The sequence below is a fragment of the Chiloscyllium plagiosum genome, unplaced genomic scaffold, assembly GCF_037043375.1.
Source record: "Chiloscyllium plagiosum isolate Xiang-an unplaced genomic scaffold, Cpla_swu_hap1 HiC_scaffold_52, whole genome shotgun sequence".
Lineage (NCBI taxonomy): Eukaryota > Metazoa > Chordata > Chondrichthyes > Orectolobiformes > Hemiscylliidae > Chiloscyllium > Chiloscyllium plagiosum.
This window is the reverse complement of record NW_028270190.1, coordinates 4,407,825-4,432,891: the sequence shown is the minus strand read 5'-3', so window position 1 is coordinate 4,432,891 and position 25,067 is coordinate 4,407,825. Positions and strand designations below refer to the sequence as shown.

The window sequence follows — 25,067 nt, the reverse complement described above, 5'->3', positions numbered from 1 at the left end:
GGGGAGTATCTCAGAAAAACCTACAAAGTTCTAAGAGGACATACACGGATAACGCATGAAATATGTTTCTAATGATCGGGGTATTGCAGAACTTGTTTGTGGTTGGCGGGGGGGCGTATTCACTATCAGAGGAAGCGTGGTAGGACTGAGGTGAGGAAAACATTGTGGAATTATCTGCCACAGAAAGGGGTCGAGATCAAAGATTTCAATTTTTATCGGAAGGAGTTGTACAAAGTTATAATGTGTGCAATGGGAATGGAAGGAGATTGCGGGGAACAGGGGAAATCAGTTGTACCTTTTTCCGAGATCCAATTGAATAAGCAAAACAGCTTCAAGGGGCCGAATGTCGCATCCGTGCTCATATTTTCTTCTTAAACTCTAAGTTTATTTTATCACAAAGCAAGATTTTCAAAAGCTAAACTATAAAGATTTCTTTTTGTAAAATATTGTACCTCCGATGTCAGAACAGGGGTGAGGAGACTATTTACAAAGAGGGTGACACATTGCCTGGATCCCCATCTCTGAACTGGGAGCTCATTGCTGTCGGCTGACCTATGGTTGGATTGAGGCCATGGAGAATGCAAGAGATGTGAAGGGATTTGGGTCCCATTCCCTGGCTGGTCTGAAGGATGGAGACAATTAGGGAAGAATTTGCCATACGAGAATGCTCAAGTGGAAATAACACATGCTTCCTGGAACGAGATAGCTTGACATTATTTTCAATTCAATCATGATGCATAGGCACCACAGATGCTGCACAGCATATATCGCCTGTCTCCACTCATCACAGCAGTAGAGGAGCTGGAAATGAGCCACCTTCTTGAATCACCACAGGTCCCACATGGCGTGAGGACCTTGCCTTTAGCGAGGGAGTACCAGGCTTTGGACAAAGCGACACTGAATGTGTGGCTGCTGTCATTCCCAATTTGGATGCTATGTGTTTATGAGAAACAGTGGGTGTCCCCACTCTCCCCACTCCCTCCTCTTCTGCTGCGCCTTGTCATTCCAGATGGGAGTATGAAGATAAAATCGGAGAAGGATGCAGTGCTTCTTACTCTGCTGTGACTGTGCCTTGTTGGTGGAGTAAGTATCAATGGGGCTGTTCCCATTTTGATCAAGCGTCGGTGGGGGCGGATAAGAGAAGGAAAGCTGTTGTATCCCTGAATAGTGTCAAAGGTCGGCCCACTGTGTTCACATTTCCACCGACACTCGCCTCATTACCCAATGATTGTCCTGCAGCCTTATGTTCGCTGGCATTACAAGTATTACTCTAAATGCGTATTAAATTTCAGTAGTTCATCAATTAATCTTGCCTGTAATGGTTCTCGGCTCCAGTTCTAATGAAGTGCATTGTCCCCTTATCACTGTAAACCATTTCTAATACCCAATAATTTCCCCTCCTGAATTTACTCTATTAAATCTGCCTCCAACAGACTGCCAGATAGTACATCTCAGACCCTAACTACGAATTGCGGAAGAAATCTTTCCCTCATATCACCGTTGCTTCATTTGCACATCAGTTTCAAGTTGCCCTCTTCGAATTCCTATTCACTTTCCAAATGAGAGCAATGTCTCCCTAACTCCTCTGTCCAACCCCGCTCTAGTTTTTATTTTGACGAAATCGAGCAGGCCTCTGTATCTCAGCCTTCTTCTATTCGAGGAGAACAATCCTCAAGTTCTTAAATCTCTTCTCATCCCCATAGCCGTTCATACTTGGGATCAGTACTTGCCGATCTCATATGGTCTCTCTGTCTCTCTTTCCCTCTCCAAAGCCTTCACAGATCTCTCATATCGTGACACCCACAATGATATACCACACTCCAGCTGATATATAACTAAAATGAGTTTGAGTTCACTTTGATTGCATGTATATTTGTCACATGCACCTAAGTACAGTAAAAAAGCTTTGTTCTGTGTGCAGTACCAGTGGATTATAATATACTGAAAAATACAGATCACATGGTGTCCAGACAGAACCATACATACAAGGTTCCATCTGCACAAAGAGGTGCACATAAGCAAGGTCAAGATTAGAAAAAAAAAGAGTTCCATTCAAACTAGCAGGGAACAAACTGTTGTTGAAGAACCTGTTAGCACATATATTAAGCTTCTGTACATTCTGTTGGCAGAATAGGTTAGAAGGGATTATTACCGGAGAGCAGTGGGTTATTCATGATGTTGGTTGCCGCCTTTCTACGGCAATGAGAAGTTTAGATCGAGTCCTCGAATGAATAGTTGTCTTTCGTGGTGGTATGGGCTGTGAACACAGCTTTTTATAGTCTCTTACGGTACTGGGCAGAGTAGTTGCCGTACCCATCAGTTGTGCCATCAGATGGAATGTTTTCTATGGAGTAGCTGTAAAGGTTGCTGAGGGTCCTCATGGAAGTGCTGAACTTTCCAATCCTTCTGATGAAGAAGAGGTGTTATTGTGCCTTCTTGACTGTCTTGTACAAGTTCAACATCACCTCCCTTGCTGGAAAACCGCGCCCAAAATGAATAAAATTGAGGACAACGTGCGCTTCATTTACTGCTCTTTCCCTACTCCTCGACCTCTCCCACGATCTGTGCACGTATACCTTCAGCTGTCTCTGCTGCTGCATTGTCTTCAGAATTGCAACACCCTATTTCAATTTGCCTCTCAATTTTCTAAGGTGTATCAGCTCCTTCTTCTGCGCATTCAAAAGTATCATGCTGCCTCTCTGTCCAATTATCTCAACTTGTTAATGCCTTTTTGGAGCTACACACAATGATGCTCACAGTTTAGATTTCTTCTGAGTCTTGTGTGACTGTTAATCTTGTATCCTATCCGACATTCAAATTTTCACCTCTAATTGCCATTGTGAGTTCCTGCCTGTACCACTTTCAGCTCGGGAATTACAAACACCACCACCCTCATATCATTTCACATCTGAGCAGCAACTGCCATACATTTACCCATTCATACTACTCACCTAAATTCAGTGACGGTTATCTGAATCCTCGCACCCAGCTTTGTGTCATCTACAAACTGGGATAAATTACATTTACAGCCGTCATATAAATCAGGTGTATATATTGTCACTGGCTGGCGTGCGAACACACACCTCTGCACAACAGTCACTGTCTGCAACGTGGCAAAAGATAGATTTTCTCCTCCTCTCTCTTACCTGCACTGACCCTTTCTGTAATCCCTGTTAGTGCACTTGATATAGCTAGGTAGATGAGAAAAGTGAGTTTTGAAAAGATTTATAGCTCAGTTTGATGTTCTGGATGTTGGTTTGCTCGCTGAGTTGGACGGTTGGGTTTCAGACGTTTCGACACCATATGCGATAACATCATCAGTGAGCCTGCAGTGAAACACTAGTGTTACATTCTGCTTTCTATTTATATGTTTTGCTTCCTTTGGTTGGTGGTGTGATTTCCCGTTTGTTTTCTCAGAGAATTGTAGATCGAGTGCAAATCAACAAGTTTGTTGATAAGAGTGCCAGTTCTAATGCCCGAAATATCGACTTTACTGCTCCTCGGACGCTGCCTATCCTGCTGTACTTTTCCAGTGCTGCACTGTTTGACCCGGATCTTCAGCACCAGCAGTATTCACTTTATCTCATACGACAGTAGGAATACAACTCAATTCTAGAATGCAGCAAGGAGAGATGTCAAAGGTAGCAGTGCCATAAGAGGTGGTGATCAAGCAGATTGGTGCTTGGTCAGGGGCATGTGTTGGCTTTGGGGGAGACTGTGTGTTAAAATGGGATTGGGGCAGTGTACTATCATGGATAGAAAGCTGACCAGCAGGCAGGATACAAAGAGTAGCAGTAAACAGACCATTTCTAAGTGCCAACCAGTGACAAACGGGATAAAAGAATCAGTACTTGGAACCCAGCTACTTACAACAATAAATAATTATTTGATGCCGCACCATCAGAAAAGTTGCTGATGACACAAAACAGAATGGGTTAGCAAAACCATAATGTTTCACTGAGACAGAAATGCTTCAGTGTGATTTGGACAAGTTAGGCGAGTGACCAAATACGTGACAGACGCAATGTAATGTGTATAATTGTGAAGCCATCCCGTTTTGGAGCAAAAGGAAGTGGATTCTTATCTGAATGAAGATAGATTAGGGAAAAGGGATGGTGCTGCAGGATCTGGGTCCTCCACTACACCAGTCACTGAAAGTAAGCATTGCAAATGTTGAAGAAGGGCAATAGTTTGGTGTCTTTCATGGTGATATATTTATTGTATAAGAGCAGGAATGTCCTGCTGTAATTATACAGGGACGTTATTGAGACAACATCCAAAGCATTGAGTACAGTTTGAAACTGCTTATCTTAGAACTGATGTTTTGGCTATGAAGAGATTGCAACAAATACTGATTCTTGGGACGCCAGGTAAGATGTGTGAAGATATAATGTATTTATTAGGACTGCATTCACGGGGAGTTTCGAAGAATGAGAGTGGTGGAGAAAGGTTTACTTGCTCTGACCGTTCGGGGGATAGTGAGGAAGGGTCGTGGTGGGTGGAATGCATAATCCACAATCAGGGTGTCACAGTCTACACAATGTCTGACTGTAATGAGTAGAAGTGTCCTCACACAGACAGTGGGGTGAACGCATCTAATTATCTGCCACAGAGAGCAGACAATGACAAAACATTTCATGTGTCCAAGCAGGACTTAGACAAATTTCTTGGACCAAAGTGACCAAGTGGTATGGGGGTACAAGCGGAAATCTTGAGCTTGAATTGAATAATCGACCATGGATCTCATTGCGTGGTGGAACAGGAACGAACGGTCGAATTACTTACTCTACTCCAATCTTCTCTGCTTCCATTTTACCCATGTTAGGTCGAGAAGCAATGTTGAATTGAATTTGTTCTCTGGGGAATAGATTTCTGCTGTTTATTGGTATCAGGCTGAGCGATGACGCCAAAGCGGGCGACGCCTCAGCCCTGGAATTTTGTCATGGGGTGCGGAGCATCCACTCCAGTTGATGAGGAGGGCAGGGAGGGAAGTTTTTAGTGTTGTTCGGTATGTAGCAATCTTTTGTTGGGTGTCTGAGAGAGATATGGAGACTTCACGTCAGTGGGTGACAGGTCAGTTCAGTGCGGGAACGTCCAATTGGCTTATTGTTGTGTCCTCTTCATGGGATAGTGGTTTCATGCGGCATTGCAGGCAGGATGAGGGTGGACAACAGCACTGTGCATTCATGTCTGAGATGGCAGGCATCAGTCGTTTATTAAAATTTGTTTAATTGGGGGAATATTTATTTCGACACTTCGGTAAGGTTTATTCCTCTAATTAACTCACAAAACGTAAAAGCCAACATACTCCCTCACGAAGCACCAAACCGATCAAACTCTTCCTTACTGGCCATTGGCCCCTCTGATACCTTTCATCACTGGATTCTGGAAATGAACATGATTCCTGGTGCAGCGTGACTGTGACTGCATCTCAATGAACCTGTGTTTCCTGGGTTTCCAGATTTTTACTCTGTTCCTGACACTGTGATTATTTGAAGGTGCATTCTCTCGGGAGCTTTATTCAGCATTTAAAACCGAGATGTTCCTTTCCTGGGAATGTTATTTTGGGGACAATGTACAGAGATCTTTTCTCTGTATCGAACCGTGCCGTACCTTTCTTGGGAATGCTTCCCAGAGGACATTTCGGATGGAGCGTAACTTTGAATCAAAACCAATGCTATCCCTGTCCTGGGTGTGTTTGCAAAGATAGTGTCCAGTCAAATTTGCTCTAAGTTAATTGGAGAGCATCCCTTCAGCTCACTTTTTGAATCCCTTGAGAAAGAGATCCATTCTCTGACTCTCACTATGAAGGTCCTGTTAGAACAGATCCACTCTCGAACTGTCCCTGTGAACTCCCTGTTAGAACAGGTCTACTGTCTCAGTGTCCCTGTGAATTCTCTGCTCGTACAAATCCAGTCGCTGACTCTCCCTGTGAACTTTCTGTCAGGACAGATTCACTCCCTGTATCTGTGAAATCTCTGTTAGTGCAATCTGTTCGTTGACTCTTCCAGTGGCCACTCTGACAGTACTGGCCACTCTCTGATTGTCCCTGTAAACTCGCTGACAACACAGACCCACACTCTAACTCTCCCTGTGTACTCTCTGCCAGTACAGACCCACACTCTGACAGTCGATGCGAAATCCCTGTCATTGCAGAGGCACTTTGATATGAAATGTTGGAGCGAAATGTATCATCTCAGTCAATAAATCTGTTACGGATGATCCAGTCACTGTGTTTGGACAGTGGGTGTTGCAACAATCGCTCAATCATATCATTTGGGAGCCACCATGTAAGCATGGTAAACCATTCCCCCGGATGTCCTCTCTCATTCCCCCAGATCTGCAGTTGAGTTTCTTCCAGGAACTGACGGAAGAAATATCCTCAGTTTTCCCCAGATAATTCCATTTGTTGTAGAAGCATTCAACACATATTATAAACTTTAGGATGTGGTTATGATATGCTACCACACTTGCATTCCCGAATAACCCCCAAATGTGCTCTCTGACAGTACACACCCACTCGCTGACTGTCCGTGTGAACTGTCTCTCAGTGCAGATCCACTCTCTGACTTTCCCTTTCTCTAAACCGTCTATATTCCTCTCTTATCCTCCCTGTTACCCCGAATCGTTTGTACACGTGGTCTCTTGTTGGGCCATTCTGCCTTGCGTCATCAACACAGTGACATTTGAGTACAATTTGAATCAGGTCACTGCTGGTAACCTTTGTTGTTACGTTTCTGATTTCCTAAGCCTAAATGGGGATTGACTTCATAAAATCTTCTGCAGACGTTTTTATTTTGTTTCTGAAAGAGCGCTAAGACTAAATACATAATATGAAGTAGCTACTTCTTATATGTAAGACATGAAAAGCTCAGCTTTCTGTTATTAGACTGCGATCAAAAAGCGGCAACTGTAAGTCAATTGTCCATAACTGCACACTGTTCAGGAAGGCTGTTGCTAGATTTTTGATACAATGGCCAATATAGTTCCAAGTCACGATGTTTTGTGCAGCTCAGTAGATGATTTGCAGGTGATGGTGTTCCCTTGTATCTGCGAACCTTATTGTTCCAAGTAGTGCGGATTTCAGACAAAACTAAACTAATTACATTTTTGTGTCTATTCTGCAGTTGATAATCCAACAGCAAAGGATGGTTTGGAAATTCCCATCTTGGCAGCCTGGATGTATTGCTGCAGCGCCTCTTGTCCATTGTATGCGTTGCAGCCACAGTGTGTTGGTGTCGAAGGAAATTAGTATTTTGTCTTGGGTTCAACATCTTCTTGAGTACTTTGTTTTTACTTTCATTTTACTGATGATTACGATCCTGGCCTGTGCAAAGTGAGGTCTACCTCATGGCCATGTCAACAGCAGGTCTATTTGTGATGATCCTCGAACTGCTATTGAGGCATATTCCTATTAGTTATCGAGAAGAAATTAATTTCCTGGAGCGTATGGATGTGTGCAACATTCACTCTGCCACACTGTTTGCAGCAACTGACTGCTCTGTCTGGATCACTAAATCATTCACCATCGATCAATTTCTGGTTGCTTGTTGCCAGAAGTGAACAATAAACAGTGTACCGAGAAAATGCAGAATGCATGATTTCGGAACAGTGACAGTGCTGAGTTTATTAGAAAATACGACCTGGCATTTTATGCACCTGAAAATGTGTAATTTTCGACATGATGTTTTTTTTTGTCCAGGACTGAATGATTCTGTTATTATTCTGATATTCGCTGCATTCTCACCCTGTCTCTATTAGCCCTGATTTTGCCGCTCAACGTTTACACTATCAGATGGATTTTGTTGCATACAAGCGCTTGCAGGAGACTCTGGGCTCACAGCAATGGGTAGGATCCCAGAGACTCTGAGATGCAGAGCCCAAGGAAATCAAATGTTTTGCGATTTGTTCTTTCACCCCTTTTCATCTCCTTTTGGCCAAACGTTACGGCGAGATCACTCCTTAAGCAGGTAAAAAATCTAGGTTAATTGATGTGTTTGCCACTGGACATCCTAGAATTTGAATTCATTCTCCAGCGCCTGGCTTGTTGCACAAACACTGGGATCTATGCCATTGCCCAAGCTATGTTCAGGGGACAATTGAAGAATGAGGTGAGATATGCCTTCAGCCTAAGCTCTCAATTAGTTAAGCGGTGAAAGGAATTGATTTCGTTATCAAAACTCAATGAGAATCCAATTTTGAACAATACATTTCCACGTATGGGCCCTTTGATCTCAGTCACACCCATAGTATAAAACCTCTGGCACAGTGTCATTTTGAGAACACTAGCTAGTACTGGGAATGTGATGAGTCCGCTTGAGTCAGTGTTGTGAGCATCCAGTCAGCAGGCAGTATAAGATATTGAGGTGGTACATTAAGAACAAAGAACAAAGAAAAAAGAAAATTTACAGCCCAGAAACAGGCCCTTTGGCCCTCCAAGCCTGAGCCGATCCACATGTACTGTCTAAACCTGTCGGCCAATTCCTAAGCATCTGTATCCCTCTGTTCCCCACCTACGCATGCATCTGCCCAGACACATCTTAAATGAATCTACCGTGCCTGCCTCAACCACCTTAGCTGGCAACGCGTTCCAAACGCCCACCACCCTCTGTGTGACGTATTTGCTGCGTATACCTGCCTTAAACTTTCCACCTCTCACCTGGAAAGCGTGACCTCTCATTAATGAATCCTTCACCCAGGGAAAAAACTTGTCTCTATCCACTTTGTCTATACCCTTCATGATTTTGTAAACCTCAATCAGGTTCCCCTTCAACCTCCTTTTTTCTAATGAAAATAAACCTAACCTATTCAACCTTTCTTCATAGCGAGCACCTTCCATACGAGGCAACATCTTCGTAAACCTTCTCTGCACCCTCTCCAAAGCGCCCACATCCTTTTGGTAATATACACAGTATTCTAAATGCAGCCGAACCAATGTCTTGTAAAATTGTAACATGACTTGCCAGCTCTTATACTCAATACCCCGCACAATGAAGGCAAGCATCCGATATGCCTTCTTGAACACTCTATCCACCTGTGCAGCAAATCTCAGGGTTCAATGGACCTGCACTCCCAGATCTCTCGGCCCATCAACCTTTCCCAAGGCTCTTCGTTCATTGCTTAATTCGCTCTGGAATTAGTGTTGCCTGGAATTAATGCATCACCTCACAGTTGTCAGGATTGAAAACCACCTGCCACTTTTCCGCCCAACTGTCCAGTCTATCTATGTCGTCTTGTATTCTCTGACTGACCCTTATGCTTTCTGCTACTCCATCTTCGTGTCAGCTGCAAACTTGTTGATCATACCAACACTGCCCACTTCCAGATCCTTTGTTTATGTTACAATCAATAGTGGCCCCAAAACCGGCCCCTGTGAAACACCTTGGTAAATTTTCTCCATTTTGAGAAACTCCCTTGAACTACTACACTCTGTCTCCTGTTGCTCAACCAGTTCTTTATCCACTTCGCTAGAACACACTGCAAACCATGTGACTTCACTTTCCCCATTCGTCTATCATGGGGAATCTGATCAAACGCCTTACTTAAGTCCATGTATATAACATCAAGAGCCCTTCCTTCATCTCTCAACTTGGTCACTTCCTCGAAGAACTCTATTACGTTGGTAAGACACGATCTCCCCCGCACAAAACCATGCTGGCTGTCACTGATAAGCCCATTCCTTTCTCACTATAAATAGATCCTATCCATCAGTACCTTCTCCAGGAACTTTCCCAACACTGACGTCAGGCTCACTGGTCTGTGGTTGCTAGGAATATCCTACTACTATTCTAGTACGGGGAGACAACACGAGCAACCCTCCAGTCCTCCGGCAGCTCATCTGTATTTAAGGATGCCACAAAGGTATCTTTCAGGGCCCCAGCTATTTCCTCTCTCGCCTCCCTCAGCAACCTGGGATAGATTCCATCCGGTCCTGGGGATCTGTACACTTTAATAATCTCTAGCCTACCCAACACATCTTTCCTACTTATGTCAACGTGATCCAGACGAACCAAACTTCTATCTGTAATCTCAAATTCATCGTATTTCTCTCCTCAGTGAACACTGATTAAAAGTAATCATTCAGAATCTCACCCATTCTCTCACGTTCGACACAAAACCTTCCTTTGTTATCCTTTCATGGACCAATCTTTTCTCGAGTTACCCACTTGCTTCTTATATAAGAATAAAATGCTTTGGGATTCTCCTTAATTCTGCTCGCTAAATCTATTCCATGACCCCTTTTAGCCAGTTTGAATCCTCGTTTAAGACTGGTCCTACTCTTTCGATATTCCTCCAGGGCCCGTTTTGGTCTTAGCTACCTCGACCTCATGTATGCTTCCCTTTTCCTTTGGTCTAGACATACAATTTCTCCTGCCATCCAGGGTTCACGAATATTGTCCTTCCTATCCTTTTCCTTCAACGGGACATGCCAATCCTGCACTATCTTTAACCTATCTTTGAAAGCCTCCCACATCTTAAATGTGGACTTTCCTTCAGAGAGGTGTGTCCAATCCACAGTTGCGAGCTCCTGGCTAATTTTAATGTAGATGGCCTTGGCCCAGTTTTAGTACTCTTCCCTTAGGATCACTCTCTTCTTGATCTGCGAGTATTCTAAAACTAACAGAAATGTGGTCACTGTTTGCAAATAAATCCCCCACTGCAACGTCTACCACCTGTTCTGGCTCGTTCCCCAGTATCAGGTTCCATATGGCTCCTTTCATCGTCGGAGTATTGACATACTGCTCGAGAAAACTCTCCTGAACGCTTGTTACAAATTCTACCCCATCCAGACCTCTGATGCTTAGGATATCCCAGTCAATGTTGGGAAAATTAAAATCTCCCATCAGCACTACGCTATTGCCTCTACATCTTTCCATGATCTGTTTACCTATTTGTTAAACCTATTTATACCTATTTATATAAAAAGGTCTAGTGAAGAAAAGGCTCAGGCACCAGTTCTGAGTTTTGGTTCTTCATCCAGTGGATGATGCGCACAGCTGCAACTGAGCTTCAATGTTGCAGGGTTTGCAAGTTTGCAGACGTGACATTGACTCTTCTGCCTGATGTTGATTTGTTCTTGATGATGGGGACCCACATTTGAGATGCTGCATCTGTATCATTTCACTACAGGTAAATGGTGGACAAATGTCGGAGGGTGCTCCGCAGGCGAGTTACTCCCTGCAGGATTTCTTGCCTCTGATCTGCTCTTGTGGCCAAGATGTGGTGTAGTTCGGTGTTGGACTGCCGTGGACAAAGTTAAAAGTTAGATAAAAATCACACAATACCAGGTTATTTTCCAACAGGTTCAATGGATCTCTAGGTTTTAGAGCGCTGATCCTTCACCAGTTGGATCGATCGATCTATCTATCTATCTATCTATCTATCTATCTATCTATCTATCTATCTATCTATCTATCTATCTATCTATCTATCTATCTATCTATCTATCTATCTATCTATCTATCTATCTATCTATCTATCTATCTATCTATCTATCTATCTATCTATCTATCTATCTATCTATCTATCTATCTATCTATCTATCTATCTATCTATCTATCTATCTATCTATCTATCTATCTATCTATCTATCTATCTATCTATCTATCTATCTATCCACCGACGTATTTAACTACCTAACTATCTACCTACCTATCTATCTGACAAAAGCTATGTATCAGAGGACGAGGTATGTAAAGGCTAAGAAGAGAGATTGGGAGAGTATGCTTGTGAGATCTGCAAGTGCTGATCACAAGGATAAGCAACTTCAGTGAGGAGATGAGATTGAAGAAGTTGGGGACTGTTCTCCTCGAATACAAGAAGGCAGAGACACGGAGTTATGATCTAGTTTATCAAACACCTTAGCTGGGTGGCAGAGAAGGTAGGGAGATGCTATTCCCATTCGGAAAAGAGAATACAACGAGGAGAGGAAAGATTTTTAATCAGGAAAAGGAGAATATTGTAGAAGCGAAGCATGAGATACACGATATTATACTAGAAAGGAATATGGTTCGTAACGAAGATGTTTTATCAATTCGGGAAGGAGTGAAAATAGATAAGTCCCCTAGGCCGGATGGATTCACCCGAGAATTCTCTGGGAAGCTAAGAAGGAGTTTTTGGTGCCTTTGACTTCGATCTTTGAGCCGTCATTGTTTAAAGGTTTAGTACCAGAGGACTGGAGGATTGCAAATGTTGTGCCCTTGTTCGAAACGGCAGTAGTCATGAACCAGGTAATTATAGAAAAGTGAGCCTTTCGTCTATTGTCGGAAACGTTTTGGAAAGGATTATAAGCGATATGATTTATAGTCATCTTGCAAGCAACAATTTGATTACAGATATTCAACATGGTTTCGTCAAGGTCAAGTTATGTCTCACAAACTTCATTGAGTTTTTTGTGAGAGCGATCAAGCATGTGGCTGAGGGTAGGGCAGTTGACGTGGTGTACGTGGATTACAGTAAGAACTTCGATAAGGTTCCACATTGTAGGCTGTTGGAGAAAATGCAGACGCATGGGATTGAGGATGATTGTCAGTTTGGATTAAAAACTCGCTTTCTGTAATTCTGTGGTGTTTAACGGAAAATATTCAGCCTGGAGTCCGGTTACTAGTGGTGTGCCACAAGGATCTTTTTGGGGGCCATTGCTGTTTGTCACTTTTATAAATGACTTGGATGCAGTCAGGGGTGGATGGGTTAGTAAGGTTGCAGATGACACGAAAGTCGTTGGAGTAGTGGTCAGTGTGTAAGAATGTTACAGGTTGCAGGGGAATTGGTATAAACTGCAGAAGTGGGCTGAGAGGTGGTAAATGGAGTTCAATGCAGACAAATGTGAGGTGATCCACTTTGGGAATAATAAAAAGAAGGCAGAATAGTGGATCAATGGAAAGATTCTTGGCAGTGTGGATCTGTAGAGGATGATGGTGTCCATGGACATAGATGCCTAAATGTTCCCACCCAGGTTGATAGTGCTGTTAAGAAGGCATATAATGTGTTAGGTTTTATTGGACGAGGTACTGAGTTCCGGAGCTGTAGTGTCATCCTGCAACTGTGCAAAGCACGAGTGAAGTCGCACTTGTAGTATTGTGTACAGTTCTGTTTACCTCATTACAAAAAGTATGAGGAACATTGGAAAAGGTGCAGAGGAAATTTGCCAGGATGTTGCCTGATCTGGAGGGAAGGTCTTATGAGGACAGGCAGAGATACTTGGGTCTGTTCTTATTGGAAACAAGGAGGCGAAGAGGCGATTTGATCGAGATATGCAAGATGGTCAGAGGATTAGATAGGGTAGACAGTGAAAGTCTTTTTCATAGAGTGATGGTGTCAGCTTGTACGAGGGGGCAAAACTACAAATTGAGGGGTGATAGATTTAACACAGATGTCAGAGGTAGGTTCTTTTCTCAGAGAGTGACAAGGGTGTGGAGTGACCTGCCTGCTGATGCAGTTAATCCAGCCACGTGAGGGAGATTTAAACAATCCTTGGATAATCACATGGATGATGATGGGATAGAGTAGGCGGATGGACTGAGATTAGGTCACAGGTCGTCACAACATCGAGGCCGAAGGGCCTGTTCTGCGCTGTGTTATTCTATGTTCTATCTTCTGGATTTAAAGTGATGTGTAAGTTAACCAACGGTGATGTGAGGGAAAGTTTTCTTACACAGTGTGTAGCTAGGGTCTGGAATTTACTCTCTGGCAATGTGGTGGAGGCAAATTCAAGAGGGGATTTTGATGATTATTAGAAATGGACTGCAGTGATAAGGGGGAAAATCCTTGGATCGGCACTGGAGGAGGGAACCATTGCAGGTTCCATTGATCGAATGGCGACCTATGATTTTTGATGTACCTGGACTAACAAGCGTAATGCCAGACACATACAACTGTAGGTCAATATTTGGGTAATGAATTGCTCATAATGTGGAATCAAAGGACACAGATTTGACACCATGCAGGGATATAGCAGTTTTCCGTCTCACACCTCCCCCCCAACGTTTTATCAAAATGACAACAGCCCCCACTGACATTCACTCCACCAACAAGGCACAGTTGCAGCAGGTTATAACAGCTACAAGAAAACATTGCAGCCTTCTCCGACTTTACCTTCTACAGACACTACTGGAATGACAAGTGGTAGCAGAAAATGAGAGAGTGGGCGTAAGGTGGGGCCACCCATAAACACGCACCATCCCAATTAAGAAAGATAGCGGCCGCTCATTCAGTGTCGCCGGGACCAAAGCCTGGTACTCCCTCGCTCATGACAGGGTCCCCACTCAACGTGGGACACGCAGTATTTCAAGAAGATGACTCATTTCCATCTCCTCTGCTGCTGTGGTGATTAGAGTCAGGAGATAAATGCTGGGCATCATCTGTGGTACCTATGCATCATGATTGAATTGAAAATAGTGTCGAACGATCTCGTTCCAGGAAGCCTGTGATATTTCCACTTGAGCATTCTGCTGTGGCAATTTCTTCTCCAATTGTCTCCATTCCTGAAACCACTCAGGAAGTCGGACCTGAACCCCTCCAAGTCCCTTGCATTATCCGCCGCCTCATCCAAACAATGGGTCAGCTGAGAGCAATGAGGGCTTCCCAAGTTCAGCGATGCAAGCACATTCTGAAAAGTCTCCTCACCCCTGTTCTGACCATGGAGGGGCGATGGTTTACAAAGAAACGTTTTCCTTAGAGTTTAGTTTTTGATTCTCCGATTTCTCGATAAAAAAATCGAAGTTCACAACGTAAATAGGAGACCGGGAAAGGTAGTCGATCCAAGGAGCTGTTCCATATATTCAATCGGATTTCAGCAGATCGCTCCCATTTTAACCAATCCCTTTGCAACTTCATCATACCCCTCCTGGAAAAGCTTTGACGGTTTGGCCTCGCCTCCTTTTTCTGGCAGACAATTCCACAATCTTGTCACACTCTCTGGAGGAAGAAATTTCTCCTCCACTAGGTCTACCACTTTTCCTTAGCCTGTGAACATCACAACCACCCAGTTCTGTACTACTCCGATCTACAGGAATATACTTCTTGCATTGCACGTGTCTGTCCTCTTAGGACGTTATAGGTTTCTCTCTAATATCCACTCCCCAACACGACTTTACTGTCTTTCCCCAGAAACATAGGTTCCCTTCCTCATTTAAAACCTGTCAAGTTCAACCTCGACATCCCTCAGCGGTAAGGATTTAATCAGATTCACTCGACCATGAGCATTGGAATTCGTTCTCATATCTGCCTTCAATGGCTGAGCGCTTTCTATGGGTTTGTGCCCTCTGACCGGGTGCAGTCCATGTGCTGTACACCCACACGCAATAGCTTTCAGGAAGACGTTCCAGGCTTTGGATGCAGAGACGCTGAATGTGTGGCAATGAAATTTCAAGTCACGTGCAGACTTAATGGGCTGCAAAACATGTTCTGTATTCTCTGATTCTGTGATTCGGTGACACTGGCTGGAAGGGTGATAGAGGCAAAAACTTCCATCTGTTTGAAAAAAGAAGTGCGCTTGCAATGCCAAAGCATCAAAGGCTATGATACAACTGCTGGAATATGGGATGAGAGTAGTTTCTGACTTGTTTTTGACTGTTTCGGACATTTTAGTGCCAAAGATTTTATTGTTATAGACCTCTATTTCCTGATGACACATAAACGGCATATAAATTGGCATTCTATTGTTTGTGAGGGCTTCCTTTCCATCATCTCTCGTCACCAGGTTGCACTCACCTCATTGCAAGATTCACAGTGCAACCAATATAGAGCCTGCAATGTATCTGATTCACTAGTTAAAGGCTATAGTAAAGCTGCTCGTGCGGGAACATAAATCAGATTTCTGCAGGGATTTAGACAGGGTAGGGGAAAGAATGGCACAGCATCTGCTACTTCCTGATATCCAAAGACCCCTGCCACTACCATGTACACCCACAAGCTGTTCAGCCGACCAGGAGCCCCGATAGGTACCAATGGCAGCTGGTTACACATACTACATTATTTTGTACGCAATCCAGGTTGCTGTTCCATCTATAAATAGTCTTTCAGTTGGACACATTACAGCCTCGTCGACTCAATTCACCAATTTCAGACCATGAATATTCCCTTCCTTTTGGTTTGCCACGTTCAGACCCCAGATCATTCATGAAATGTGTTGCCTTCCTCAAATGCAACCCATTTTCACTGACATACTATTTCCCGTGACCAAACTTCTAGATTTTGCTCTTTCCTGGTTTACTATGAACATTGGTTTATTTATGTTTGTCCTTTCATTCATCCCACTCTCTCTCGTTCTCTCTCTCCCTGTCTCTCTGTCTCTGTCTTGTTCAGTTCCTGCGACACAGATCAGTTCCTCCTCCCCACACGCTCTCCACAGTAATCCTCAGCTTCTTTCCCCCTCCTAGTAAACATCATAAGTGTCACTTTTCTAAAATGTTTAAACATCTGATAAGGGCCACTGGATCGGAAAAGTTCACTCTGTTTGTCTCTTCACAGATGTTGCCGACCCCCCTTTTCGGTCTCTCTGAGAGGTTCAGACATCGTATTGAATTCAAATCCTCACCTTTCAAAATTAAATTGCAAACGCCTTCAGATTTAATCTCACTTTGCGCTGCTTGTCCCATTTGCATCTCTGCCTCACGAGTTTCCTCGCACTCTGTTCGATTTTGCATCGTCATGCCTCGGAGTGAATCCTTTGACAGTGAAGGGCACGTTTTGTCAGGTTCATATGTCAACTTCATCTGTTTTCGATAATGGCCTCATTCGTTTTTTTTTTCAAATGTTCTGTCTGGAATGACATGGAGGAAAATTCCACATTTTTCTCTTTAATTTTCAATGTGTGACTACTCAGTCCCGACCATTAGAACATAGAAGATAGAACATCGAACATTGCAGCGCAGTACAGGCCAATGTGGCCCTCGATGTTGCACAGAACTAGGAAACCAAGCTCAAACCCAATGATCCGAAACTATTCCATTATCATTGATGTCAGAGTTGTGCTGGAAATGCACAGCAGGACAGGCAGTATCCGAGGAGCAGAAAAGTCGACGTTTCGGACAAAAGCCCTTCACCAGGAATGAGCTGGAAAATCGACATTTCGGGCAAAAGCCTCAGATGCTGCCTGACAGCTGTGATTTACAAGCACCACTCCAATCTTGACTCTCATCTCCAGCATCTGCAGTATCCACTTCCACCATTATCATATGTTTATCCAATAACCATTTAAATGCACTTACGATTAGTGAGTGCACTTTACTATTGCAGGCAGGCCGTTCCACGTCTTTACTACTCTCTGAGTAAACAATCTACCTCTGACATCTGTTCTGTATTTAGCATCCCTCATAGTAAAAGTTGGTACCCAGATGATAGCCATCACCATGCGAGGAATAGGGTTTTCAATGTCTGCCATATCTAATCATCTTATCATCTTGTATGTCTGTATTAAGTCACCTCTCATCCTTCTCTCGAATGAAAACAGCCTCACGTCGCTCAGCCTTTCCTCATCAGACCTTCCCTCCATACCAGGAAACATCCTGGTAAATCTTCTCTGCAACTATTCCAATGCTTCCACATCCTTCCTATATTGTAGCGGCAAGAACTGTATGTAGTACTCCACATGCAGCTGCACCAGGGTTTTGAACGGTTGGATACGATTACCAGCCATAGCATTGCCATAATAGTAAACTCGTAGATGGTAGAAATTGGAGTCTTGTTGAGTATTAGTCGATGTACAGATTTCAACAGCAAGTGCATGAAGGCGAAATTACTTTAAACGTTGTCTAGGCCACAGCTAGGTATTGCGTGCACATCTGGAATCCACATTAAAGGAAGGACGCTATTTCACTGAAGAGGACGCAGAGGAGATTTACTAAGATGTTACTGGACATATTTAAAAAGATGCTTTCTCAACTGAAGAGATTTAGTCATGAAGAGAGACTGGAAAACCTGACGTTCTATAGCTTAGAGCAGAGTAGATTGAGAGAGGAGGCGATTGAGAGGTTAAAAAGATATGGACCGAAGAGATGGTTCCCTTGTGTGGAGGTATCACTTTCCACGGGAACATGAATTTAAGGTGAAAGCAAGAAGGTTCTAAGGAGATGTGAGGCAAAAACGTTACAACCCCAGAGTCTGGTGGGAATCTGGAAGTCACGACTTCTAAGATTGTTATTGGCAGTAACCATCAAAGCATTTAAGAAATATTGAGAAGTATACTTACAATGTCAAGGTATGGTAGGCTACGTGAACATTTGCTGGAAAATGGAAGGCAACAAGTTCATTTGCTGTTTTTGGTGATTCTAAAAGTTATGGGCAGTAAGGTCGTTTTCAGTGCTGTAGATCCGAATGACTCTAATTCAATAACTAAGCATGCTGCTGGGCAAAGATCTAATTATTTTTCTAATGCATCCACAACCATTGGTGTCAACTCCTCTGCACATAGGCCTCCCAGCAGTTGTGTAAAGAGCACTTAGAATTAGCAATAGATAAATTATTTATCAAACGTGTAGGAATCCTTTATACAATCCTTGGTGTGTAAAAATGATTGGTTTCTCCCATTTCAGTACACCGTCTAATACACAGAATTTTACACACACACACACACACACACACACACACACACACACACACACACACACACACACACACACACACACACACACACACACACACACACACACACACACACACACACACACACACACACACACACACACACACACACACACACACACATAATGCATTGTGCACCGACAGAGCTGTCTTCCACTCTCAAATTGGTTGAAACAGTGCCTTGAGCACACTGTAACACTCAGAAAATACTTTCATCACTGAATTTTGTTTCCATGGAAATCCTTGAACTGAAAGGGCGTTAATTGAAATCATTTGCCCAGTGACTGTAAACGCAGTAAACAACTCCATTAACAGAGCTCAGGTGTTCACGATGAATTAACGCCAGCTCAGAAAAAAAAACAGAACATTGTCTCGCAGGGATTGTCCTCTCTGCTCTATTTAGGATTTCCCTTCGCTGACGTCAACTTGTGCTGACTGAACTCTGCAGAATTACCCTTCACCCATCGACAGCAGAGGCATCATGATTTTGGCTGATCTAGTTTCATTCTATGGGGAGGCGATCATCATACAGGATATATTTCAAGAGGTAGAGAGGATCTACTTCCCACTACTTGCTGCTGTTAGTGTCCCACGTAAGTTTTAAACCCTGTCATCGATTCTCTAAAATCTTTCTTATTCTCCCGAATTGAATGCTGCCTTCTGTCCTCCGACTTAGTCTTTCTTTTCCTGTATATGTGTTATTAGTTCCTCCTCACTCCTTTGTTGTGTATGGTGAATTGTAACCCTATGTCAGACGTACTATGGCAAACGTACTAACTCGACCTTTCACTTATTCATCTAAGTCATTTATAAAAATCACAAAGAACAGAGGTCCCAGAACCAATCCCTGTGGCAGACCACTTGTCACCAAACTCCAAGGCTTAATAATTTCCACCTACTAAGATCCCCTGGCTTCTGTGGGCCAGCCAATCCTGTACAAAGACAGGCAGATTTCCCTGTATTCTATGCCTGCTAACTGTCTCAAAGAGCCTACCGTGGGGAACGTTATCAAACGTCTTGCTAAAGCCCATGGACATCACATGCACTTTTCAACATACATTTATGTGTTTTATCATATCCCCAAAATAATTGAATAAGTTTTCTGAGGCATGACATGCTTCTCACGAAGACATGAAATGAGCACTCCTGATTAAGTGCTCTGGCCTGAAACGTCGATTCTCCTGCTGCTTATTCTTATCCCTCTTCACAACCTCTATACACTCTGTATCTGACTGTTCACTACCTTCTCCGTCATCGGATCTGCAGCTCCAGTTCCCATCACCCCGCCAATCCAGTTTAATACCTTCTGAAGAGTGCTGGCAAACTTATGCGCCGGATATTGGTGGCCAACCAATTCAGATGCACCCAAGCCTTCATGTACAGTCCCCACGTTTAGAATAGTCCAAGGAAAAGTGATGATGAGCTTCGTTCTTTGAATGTTGCATTACCTCTGGGAACGGGGACCCGCAGTGCCATTTGTAATGGGATTCCTGCATTTTGATGCAGCGACACTGAATGAATGGCCACTTTCATTTCAGTCTCAATTGTATGTGTGTGACTCATTTGGAACGTATGGGGTTCAGAGTTTAATGTGTCTACTCCCTTTTTTCATGCATGCAACTGCGATCATCGATTGGAAAGATGCTGCTGGAGGAAATGGCAGTGTGACGTTTACATGGTCACTGCTGCGACTGTGTGTCAGTCGTGGAGGGAGTGAATGCTGAATGTTTTGTAACCTGTCGTAGATATCATGTTATATAACAACCGTGTTTACTTTCTCAGTTAACGTAATAACGATTGCGATACTTTCCCGGGGAAAGTGTGGACTCGCTGGATGTGTCACTTGCTACCTCGTGACTATGGCAATGGCAGATCTGCTGGTGGTGCTCCTCGACTTGATATTGAGGCATATTCCCATTCTTTTTCCCGAACACTTTATTTTTCTGGAGTATCTGGATGTGTGTAACATTCACGCTGTGCTGCTTTATGCAGTCACAGACTGCTCTGTCTGGTTCACTGTCGCATTCACCTTCGATCGGTTTGTGGCCATTTGCTACCAAAAGCTGAAACCTAAATATTGTCGTGAGAAAACAGCAGCTGTGGTTCTGGGAACAGTGACTGTCCTGAGCTGTTTAAAGAACATCATCTGGTATTTTATGTACAACAATAGGTATCGTTTCCTGAATGATCCGGTGTTTTGTGGTCTGAATCTGGATGATACTAATTTGACATTATGGGCTGCAATTGAAGTTGTTAACTACATTATCACACCCTGCCTTCCATTTGCACTGATCCTGCAGCTCAACGTTTTCACTGTCAGACACATTTTAGTGAGCAGCAATGCCCGCAAAAGACTCCGGGCTCACAGCAATAAGGAGAGACCCAGAGACACTGAGATGGAGAATCGAAGGAAATCTATTATTTTACTGTTTGCTATTTCTGGCAATTTCATCCTGTTGTGGGCAGTGTTTACAGTGATATCTATACTTCAGCGATTTGATGATCTGGGTGTCCATACCTACGTACCTGCATATTTTATAGATTTAGGCTTCATCCTCCAACTTCTGAGTTGCTGCACAAACACTGGCATCTACGCCATAACACAAGCTAGGTTTCGAGGACAATTCAAAAATGTAGCAACATATCCCTTCAGTCTTGCAGCTAACTTAATTAAACTTTGCTAGGACTGATAGAGTCCAGATTAGAACTCAACAGTGGATCCAATAATGACCAACAAGCAATTCCCATGGGTCCTATGATGGGCATCTACTAACACCCAGTGTGGTCACTCACTGATAATCTGGCGCAGTAAGTACAATGGTGCGGGTGCCGTTGGGTTAGAAGGAGGTTGGGAACTCTGTCATACATTGACGAATCATATGTAGTCATGAGTCAGAAGTCATCAGGGCTGTGTCTACCCAGCGACGGAAGATTACTGAATATTGTGCTGGTCAATGGAGGGATTATACACTGGAGTTCGGATCGGTCAACTCTTGTAAATTTTGGTAATGTACCGGAAAGGAACTCACTTTAATTACTGACTGTTAAGGTCGAAGTGAGTGAAATGTTCTGTTTGTGACACCAGTTCTTCAGTCTGATGTTGATTTCTTCTAAAATGTGAAGATAGACTTGTGAGGCGTTGCTTCTCCATCATTTATCGCCACTATATATTGGGAACAACGTTTGAGGGAATCCAAAGGGGGCTTGCTTGCTGCAGGATATGCTCTCATTTGAAGCCAGAGTGCAATCTGTCCAACCCGCTGCCTGTCTGTCTGTCTACCGACTCTTTTGTTAATCCATCTGTCTACCGATTCTTTTATTAATCCATCTTTCTATCTACCGATCTCTCTGTCCGTCCACATATCTATCTCTCTATGTATGTATTCATCTATCTATCCCTCAATCTATTTCCATTTCTCGAAATGTGTGATCCACTAGAATTAGGGATGGTATTTCAGAGGAATCAGTAACGAATCCCAAACATATCCGTCTTAACTGTCCAAAAGAATGAAGCTGCAAAGTGTCGACCAGGCGATGAGATGGGAATATTATTGCTCTGGGCTTAAGTATCAGTCATGCATAGTACTGATAAATAGTTTGAAGGCTTATTTCCATGCTAATGTTCATATGTTTCAAACCAACGTCTCTAGCTTCTTTCTTTTTTCCATGTAATGAACTTATATTCTGCTTTTAAATGACATCAGCGGCTTTGTTTAAACTTGTTTTAGTGACTAACCACCACATGGAATCACTGGAAATATTCAAGGTGCGATCTATTAAGCCGGTTAACGTTCTGGGATCTGAATTTAGTTATATTGAATGGCTGGGCATTTCTGAATTTACATCATGCACAGATTTGAAATATTTGAATGCTCAAATTTCATACTGCTCTGGGAGATTACAAGCAAATTCACAATAGTGTTGAATGACCAGGTTGAACTTGGGAATAATAACGGATTGGTGCTTTGCAACAGTCAAGAATTAAAAGCACGGAATCCAAGTATTAGTGTTTATACAATCATCGAATGTCACTGTCTCTGTATCTAATCCCTTGCTGTTCCCGTCCTGACAGTGATAAGGACAATATAATTGCATTTTTACACCGTATGGAACCAATTGGGGGCAGTGAGTTGGAGTACTCGCCAATAACAGTGTATATTATCCCCTGAGATCCCGAACCTGGAAGTGATTAATTGGGACATTGTTGGGAAAGATTTAATCTGAAACCACATACTGTGCCTGTCCTGGGAGTGTTTTCTGGTGGACGGTATGGAGAGAGTTTTACTCTGTATCTAATCCTGTACTGTCTCTATCCTGTTAATTTTTGTTGGGGAGTAGAGAGGGTTTTGTTCTTTGTCTAACACTGCTGTAGTTGCCCTCGGAGAGTTTGTTGGAGATGGTGTAGACGGAACCTACAATCAAGAGCATAGTTTAAGTAAGTTGCAGTGTACTTAAAAGGGAGGTGACAGGAGGTCTTGCATCCAGATATTGGGAGGAGGAACCCCAAGTCAAATACAAATATAAACAATTGAATGAGAGATAGGAAACAGGCAGTCATGGTCAGTTTTTTTTTCAGGGAAAGGAGAAAACTTGCAGTGGAGCTCACCAGGATTTTAGACCATAAGAACATAAGACTAAGGAGCAGAATTTTGGCCAGTCAGCCCATCTCGTCGGCTCCACCATTCAATCATGACTGCTAAGATTCTCAATTTTTCTCTCTTTAACCCTTGATCCTCTTGGTCCACAAGAGCCTATCTATCCCAGTCTCAAATGTACCTAATGACCTGGCCTCCATAGCCTCTGTGGCAATGAATTGCATCGATTCATCACTCTTTCTGATTAAAGATAGTTTCCCTTTTCTCTGTTCTAAAAGATATTCCCTTAGTGTGAGGCTGTGCCCTTGAGTCCTAGTCTCTCCGACCAATGGAAACATCGTCCCAAAGTCTACTCTGTCCAGGCCATTCGGTATTCTAACAGGTTAGTACTGGGACCCATGCTTTTTCCTTAGTGCTACATATTAATCACGTCGATCTCGCTCTTCAGGAGACAAATTCAATTTTGAAAGAATTGTGAATTGTGAGGTGGAGAGTTTCTAATTGCAAAGATGCATTTCGCAATTTGTAGAACTAGATAGAGAGGTAACAGATGGTGTTCAAAGCGCACATGTGAGACAGCAACAGAATGACAGCAAGTGATCCTGAGGAAGAGCGGTGGACAGAGAGGGGTAGAGACAGAGGGAGAGATTTCCAGAAGCTGGGAGAGGGACGAGAACCTATAGGGAATGAAAAGAGATGAAGGTGGTTGAGGACTGTCCTCTCCAAGAGAAAAAGGCCGAGACAGAAGAACTACGTGTAAAACCATCGCGTACAATTCTAGGAGCGAACAACTGAGAAATGAGATTCGACAAGACGGTATCAGGGACACAATGGGCTGACGGCCCAATTACCGTGATGTAGAACCACTATTTTGATTGGAGACAAGGACCATTCAACACCTCACCTCAAAACAGTCTTGTTTCAAATAAGAGCTCAACTCCAATGGTGAGGTGATAATGACTTCTCTTGACATCAAGGCAGCTTCTGAACGAGTGTGATATCAAAGAGCCCTAACATTGCTGAAGTCTATGGGTGCCGGAGGTAAACTCTCCTTTGTTTGGAAACCTATCTGGCACAAAGGAAGAGTTTTGTGGTTGATGGAGGCAGTCTTCTCAGGTCAGGCACATTCCTGTAGGTGCTCCTACGGAGTGTCCAAGGCCCAATCATCTTCAACTGCAATATCAATGGTCTGACCTCAATCAGAATCTCACATGTGAGGATGTTCGCCAATGATTATGCAATGTTCAGCATCACTTGACTTGGTAAGGGCAGCTCCTAGCATTAAACACTCTCTCCTCCACCACGGAGGCACATGAAGTTCAATGTTTACCATCTTGCAGAACTACTGTAGCCTTGTCAAACATCACATTTAAAACCCATCACCGCAATCGTCTGGGAGCACGAGAGGCAGCAAAGGCAAATGTTGTAACACCACTTACACATTGCGTTTCAATTCGCACAGACACTCATCGTCCCGATTGGCAACAATACCAACCCTTCCCTCAGTGTTGTTGGAACCAAAATCTGGAAACCCTCCTTGTTAGCAGCACTGTTGGCGGGAGAGATCATTACATCTCACAGAACTTCCAGGGTTCACGATGTCAACTTTCGCCGACACTGTCCAAGAATGCAGTAAGGACTAAATGATTAACGCTGGGTATTACACGAATGTGTATAAATAGTAATGTTCAACTGGCTCAATCTGAGAAGGTAGAGAGAGTTACCTTGGGAACTGCAATTAAATAATCTTCAATTTTCTGCATCCACAGAACCTCCCAGAGAGTGGAACCCAAAACCGTGTCATGTCCTCTGCAGTTGCTGAAGTGGCCAGCCGACAGCAAAGTGGTCTTCCACAGCTTAGTGGTGGGAGGCATGGCATCACATTGTGAA

The 25,067-nt window shown here is 43.3% G+C and overlaps 1 protein-coding gene across 1 annotated transcript; it reads left to right on the top strand.

The window, feature by feature from the left end:
* The first annotated feature begins 19,063 nt into the window (after window positions 1–19,063).
* LOC148134751 (putative G protein-coupled receptor 139) lies at window positions 19,064–21,266 on the top strand. The gene is made up of 2 exons (XM_087985354.1): window positions 19,064–19,175; window positions 20,365–21,266. The coding sequence occupies exons 1-2, from the start codon at window positions 19,064–19,066 to the stop codon at window positions 21,264–21,266; spliced, it is 1,014 nt and encodes a 337-aa protein (XP_087841480.1).
* Window positions 21,267–25,067: the final 3,801 nt, after the last annotated feature.

Excerpts from the sequence above, each read along its gene's own strand:
- LOC148134751 (XM_087985354.1), top strand. The coding sequence starts at position 19,064 with ATGATTTTGGCTGATCTAGTTTCATTCTATGGGGAGGCGATCATCATA. Across the intron at positions 19,176-20,364 it reads TGCTGCTGTTAGTGTCCCAC|TTAACGTAATAACGATTGCG; the intron begins GTAAGTTTTAAA and ends TTACTTTCTCAG.